Here is a 6,077-nt window from a genome sequence, read left to right on the forward strand (position 1 = left end):
AAGCCTCTCTCTCTCTCTCATGCGCCTGATCTGCATGACGCGACTGATTCCTTTACTTCCCCGAACTCATGCTCAGCCACAAGTTGTCTGTCTGTCTGCCTCCCTGTCTGTCTGTCTGTCTGTCTGTCTGTCTGTCTGTCTGTCTGTCTGTCTGTCTGTCTGTCTGTCTGTCTGTCTGTCTGTCTGTCTGTCTGTCCGTCTGTCTGTCTGTCTGTCTGTCTGTCTGACTGTCAGTCAGTCAGTCAGTCAGTCAGCCTCTCTCTCTCTCTCTCTCTCTCTCTCTCTCTCTCTCTCTCTCTCTCACGCGCATGATCTGCATGACGAAGTTGATTTCTCTACTTCCCGAACTCGTGACCGAAGCCACAATGGGGGGCAGCATTAGCCTTATTAAGTGTCGTAATGGTATCTAAGGCAACTGGGAAAGGAGGGTCCGTCTGTGTCTCAGTGAAGTGTTCGGGCATCCCTTACGACTGTGGGTTATGGTCGTGTGTTACGGGCGTGGGCGATAGGCAGGTTATAATACTCGTAAGTGTGTGCTTAGGTGGGGGAGGATTAAGAGTAACATGGGTCATTGGGTAGTTAGCAGGATAAGTAGATAATTTGATAGACAGGCCGGTGGACTCGATGGATATAAGGTTGGTGTGTGGTCTATGGTATAAAATGCAGGATATGCCTCTTTTCATTAATGAGAATGAGAATGGTAATCAATGAGATTCAGAAGCATTTCTTAATCTCTCTCTCTCTCTCTCTCTTCTCTCTCTCTCGTGTGTATGTCAACAGACATACAAAAAATATATTAGAAAGGTAAACAACCCCTTTTGCTGGATAACTGATCTACTTGGAGATGTGTAGATAGATTGACTTTATAAATAGAAACTTATAAGGGCACATTACCTTGTTCTGAACATAATACCCATATACAAAAGGTTAAAGCTTTAAACCAAGTGTCATTTAAATTAAAACATTAACTATAAACGTTATACGTGGCTCCAGTTTTCTATATAGAGTAACAAAAGTTAACATAAGTATTTTCATATCGCGTAAAAGATCACGCACTATATTCGTATTCGTATATACATCAGAGTTGGTTAAACACCTCTTCATATACCAGAGGTCGCATGTTAACTACGTAAGGGGAATAACTTATCTGATCTAGCGTCACGGTGATAATGAATAAATAAAAGTCTCCCAGCTCTTGGAAACGGCTTCCAAACACACAGAGAAAGCGATAACGTCTCCACAAGGAACATACAGTACGGTTCTAGCCATCAAGGAGAGAGGGAGTTCATCCAGAAACGTTTCTGGGATGTTCGAAGCGTTTGAGATGTTGAATATGAATCGAGCTCGTGGGCTTTTAGAGAACCAAACCAGCCTAATTGTGGGGTGATATTAGAAAATTAAATATTGAAGTGTATGCAGTGATTATTTCGGAGTGTAAGAGTCATTGGGCTGTATCATTTGACTGATTATCATTAGGGATTTCTTGTGAGTACTGGAATTAAAATACAATTTGTTTTTTTAATGCCAATTACTTAATTTTCAGCAAGTGAAGCTTATTATTTGAACTACAGAAAGTAAGACGAGATGTACAGTTGTGACTCAGAATTACCATGACTTTCATTATAAGCAAAGATATTTATATTCTGGATCCTAAAGATATTCACCTATTTTCTAAGACGATTTGTGTTCATACAATTGACGCGAAGTGTTTGCTTTGAAGGATTTGAATAATAACAATAGCGACAACAATAATATTAATAACAATCGACAAATTTGATTGACGTATACTTTCCTTGGAACAAGAGAATCCGAAATATTAGTCCGCATTTTTTTTTCCTTCAGTCCATCCATTGCTTCATGGATTATAATGTAGTAGAGGTGATGTTATAGAAGCTAAAAGGACGACTGAAATCCTTATAACCATAAATCCGATGACTGGAAATATTTCTGATTTTGATAACAGTAACAGTGACATTGATAACAGTAATGATGGTAGATGATAATGACAAACAGTGAGATGCCAGTGACGGTAGCAACAACAATATCAATATTAGCAAATGTGATAGTAGTAGTTGCAATGGCATCATTTTTTTTAGCAAAAGCAGAAGTAGCAATATTAGCTGCAAAACAATAATAGTAATCAGAAAGAAATCAGAATAGCAATAGTAGCCTTCAAAACAATAACAATAGGAAACTTAGATATTGAAATAGAGGTAATAGTGGTAACAGTAACAAGTCAGCAGTAGCAATAATACATATGTACGTTTTCAGGGGGTTATGTAACATCCCATTCAATGAAACACACACCTTTCGAGCTGAAAACATGGTCATTTTGTACCTGCTACGAAAGTGTATAAAAAGCATGAATGAGAATGAATATCTTCACAATGTAGGAGATGCATGTAACCAATTTCCACCATATCTCCGTCAGAAATTCATGTATTCCTGGCGAAGCTAAAATCAAAACCGGTTAGATACATATCTTCCACTGTGAAAATATTCTTTCTCATTCATACCTTTTAATATATTTCTCACAGGGAATACGCATCGTGTTGCGAAGATGTTAACTTGATGTTTTTTGTCTGTCGACTGACCTAGCTGTGTATTACCTCAAGGATGTGTATGTCAGTGTAGGGATCCTGACTGCTAGAAGACGTGCGTGTATGTTGATGCATAATACATGTTTGTGTAGGGGTGTCAGCTGCGTGTGAGTCTTGTGAGCTGACCTTGCTTTGTAGTCATTGTGTGTTGCCTATGTAGTCTGTATGTTGTTTATGTAGTCTTTTTATGCTGTCTATGCAGTGTTTGTATGTTGTCTATGTAGTCATTCTGTGTATTTCATGTAGTCTTTCTAAGTTGTCTATGTAGTTTTCTGTTGTCTGTGTAGTTTTTTTTGTGTTGTCTGATGCAATCTTTCTTGTGTTGTCTACGGAGTCTGCAATGATAATGTAGTCATCCTATGCTTCTATAGTCTTTCCTTATTATTAATGTGGCTTTCTATGTTGTCTGTGCAGTCTATGTTCCCACTGTAGTCCATATTCGTTTTTTTTTTATGATAACCGATTAAGTCTGTTTGATACCAACAGTATCTCCTCCACAAACATAACACGTCATGGTATAAGAAAACAGGTGTGCTAACTATATTTATAATCATTAACTATATTCGTATTGCCATCTCCTCTCTCCTTTATTTTACGGTAACTCCAACTTTGCTTTTGTTTTCTCTCAACGTTATTGCTTAGATTATTCACGTAGCTTCATTCATTATGAACTTATTTATGTGCTGTGCACTGAAGGAATCATACTGAAATTGTGTTCCACAGATTGACGACAGTGTAAATATTCATTAATATTTCAGTTCCATGTGTTTACTTATGAGTGGGTAATGTATCATAATAATAATTATTATCAACAGTAGTATCAATCTTAACATTATTCATTACTCTTGTTCTTACTGTTGTTATAATTGTAAAATTGGCTTTTAATCATTCTTCATTTAAATATTTTCCATTGTTATTAAGTATACTTATCTTGTACCAATTTTACTTATTCTACGCAGCCTCGCCATGGACTCTAACGGAGACCTGCCGACTGAAACCCCGTTCACTATTTCCGGGTCAAATAGGAGTGATCACTGGCAACGAGGTGGTAATGCAGTGAGGCCTGCGCAGGTGAAACACGCCTTTGAACAACCTGGATTTATGAGAGTGCAGTCAAACATATGTCCAGCCTGTAAGGTTAGTATACAGTATACGGGAGAGGGAAGGTTTGTATATGGAGTAACGTCAGCGGTCGGCATGTTGGTAGTCCACAGACCGATTCCGTTGTGTTTTTTTTTGTCCTTGTCTTCTCTCTCTCTCTCTCTCTCTCTCTCTCTCTCTCTCTCTCTCTCTCTCTCTCTCTCTCTCTTTCTTCTCTCTCTCTCTCTCTCAAAAAGTTTTTCGTTCGAAGTGTAGAGGCCAACGTGCGTGTCATTCTACTGCATCCCTATCCACTCAAGATTTATTCTTTCCACATATTTGAAGTGTATCCAAGTTTATTCTCTGCGACGTCAACGCAAATTGCACTTCGCACGCACGCACGCACGACACAGCACTCACCCCCCCCCACACTCCCCCACACCCACACACACACACACACACACACACACACACACACACACACACACACACACACACACGCTAGAACATGGAATAACTTTCTATGAATTTCTGAAGACTTTTTCTATTAGAAACGAAAAGAACAAATACTGTTAGACGATAAAACTAGCATGCAACAGTACGAACTTGAAATTCTGAAACCTTTTCTTATGATATTTTGAGAAAGAGTAAAAGAGAAATTAAAAAAAGAATTAGACTGACGAAGAAATAAAGAATGAGAGAGAAATGAACTAGAAGAAAGAAGAAAAAAGATAGAAAGAAAAAAAGGAACAAAAGAGAGGAAAAGAAGAAATTAAAAAGCAAGAGGAGGAGAAAAGAGGAAGATTAAAAAAAGGAAAGAAAATGTAAAAGACGAAAACGAAGAAAATAGAAGAAATTAGGAAAAAAATAGAAGAAGAAGGAAAAGAAGAAAGGAAGAGAAGAAAGAAGAAGAGAGAAGAAAGAGAGAAGAGAGAGATGAGAAGAGAAGAGAGAGAAGAGAGTAGAGAGAAGAGAAGAGAGTGAGAGTGAGAGTGAGAGTGAGGAGAGGAGAGGAGAGAGAGAGGAGAGAGAGAGAGAGAGAGAGAGAGAGAGAGAGAGAGAATGCAATTATCTTCACACATCCGATTCATCGCACGCGAGACTGATGTGGAATACCCCAAATGGCAGCCTCTTGATATGGCAACACCGCGGAAGGTTCTTAGGATATGGTTATTTCGTTATTTTCTACTTCCAGTGGTTCATAAAATCATTAAATGAGATGCCTAGAGCGTGTTTCAAGTGTTCATAAATAAATGAACATTGGAAACACACTTCACACATCGTTTATCTCATTTTCATGTTACCTCCTAAAATTGCTATACTTAAGTGATGAGTTATGTGGTCTTTTAATTATTAATGTTAACTTGTCATATAAAAATTCACAAGAAACAAGTGTTCAAAACTATATAGCCCTGATATTGTAAATACACATTTTGTAGGATGAAACGCCGTATGACCCACTAAACCTAGGTAAATAATGATAATAATATCACGTAAATACCTCCATTTATGTTAAGATATTTTAACTTTACAATTACACAAACAGACCTAATAAAAAACAACTTTTTATTTCATTTATTTACTTATCTATCTATCTATCTATCTATCTATCTATCTATCTATCTCTCTATCTATCTATTTATTAATTTATTCATTTATTTATTTATTCATTTATTTATTTATTTTTATTTATTCATTTATTTATTTATTACAGACTGGGACACTGGAACCCGACTGCACAACCTTAACAACACTTGCCTGCTGCCTGCTTGGACCGTGTTCCGCCCCCTGCTTTATGGAAAACAGATGCCCCGTTTGTGGCTACCTTGATGGCTGGGCTTGCTGTTGAAGGTGTCTAAAGGCTAAATCAAAGAAAAGTTGGATAAGAGAGAATATCATTTTTGTATGATTTTTTTTTTTTTTTGCTGTTGTTAGTTTTTTTTTTTTTTTTTTACTTTGATGGGAGTGGTTTAGGGGATTAGTGTGAAGGATTTGAGATTGTGTCTTTGTGAAGAACTATGTGAAAATGTGTTGATAATGGCCAAAAACTAGACGGTAGAAAGAGAATTCTTCATCAGTGACCCCTTGAAAATAAAGAATAATAAAAACAAATAAATAAATAAATAAATAAAATATAATAATGATAATCATAATAAAATGGGGAAAGCTATGATGGAAACACTACTGTTGTTGAAGTTATTAGTACTACAAATAGTTAATAATGGCGATTGTAATACAATCATTTTCACAATGGAAAACGTGTTATTTGTACGTAATCATAATGATGCCATGCTATCGTGTAAATAAGCTAAGTACAAATAGGTTAATATTAATGACAGTAATTATAGGTTTCCGCATTAGTATTACGTAATCATATTGTAGATGGATTCTTATAGC

General features: G+C 36.7%; 1 protein-coding gene across 1 annotated transcript; it reads left to right on the forward strand.

Annotated features, from left to right (window-relative positions):
• The first annotated feature begins 3,565 nt into the window (after positions 1-3,565).
• On the forward strand, positions 3,566-5,856 carry LOC119574850. Its single transcript, XM_037922134.1, has 2 exons — positions 3,566-3,737; positions 5,395-5,856. The coding sequence occupies exons 1-2, from the start codon at positions 3,567-3,569 to the stop codon at positions 5,527-5,529; spliced, it is 306 nt and encodes a 101-aa protein (XP_037778062.1). The 5' UTR covers position 3,566; the 3' UTR covers positions 5,530-5,856.
• The last annotated feature ends 221 nt before the right edge of the window (positions 5,857-6,077 follow it).

Source organism: Penaeus monodon, chromosome 7, assembly GCF_015228065.2.
Source record: "Penaeus monodon isolate SGIC_2016 chromosome 7, NSTDA_Pmon_1, whole genome shotgun sequence".
In the NCBI taxonomy this organism is placed as follows: domain Eukaryota; kingdom Metazoa; phylum Arthropoda; class Malacostraca; order Decapoda; family Penaeidae; genus Penaeus; species Penaeus monodon.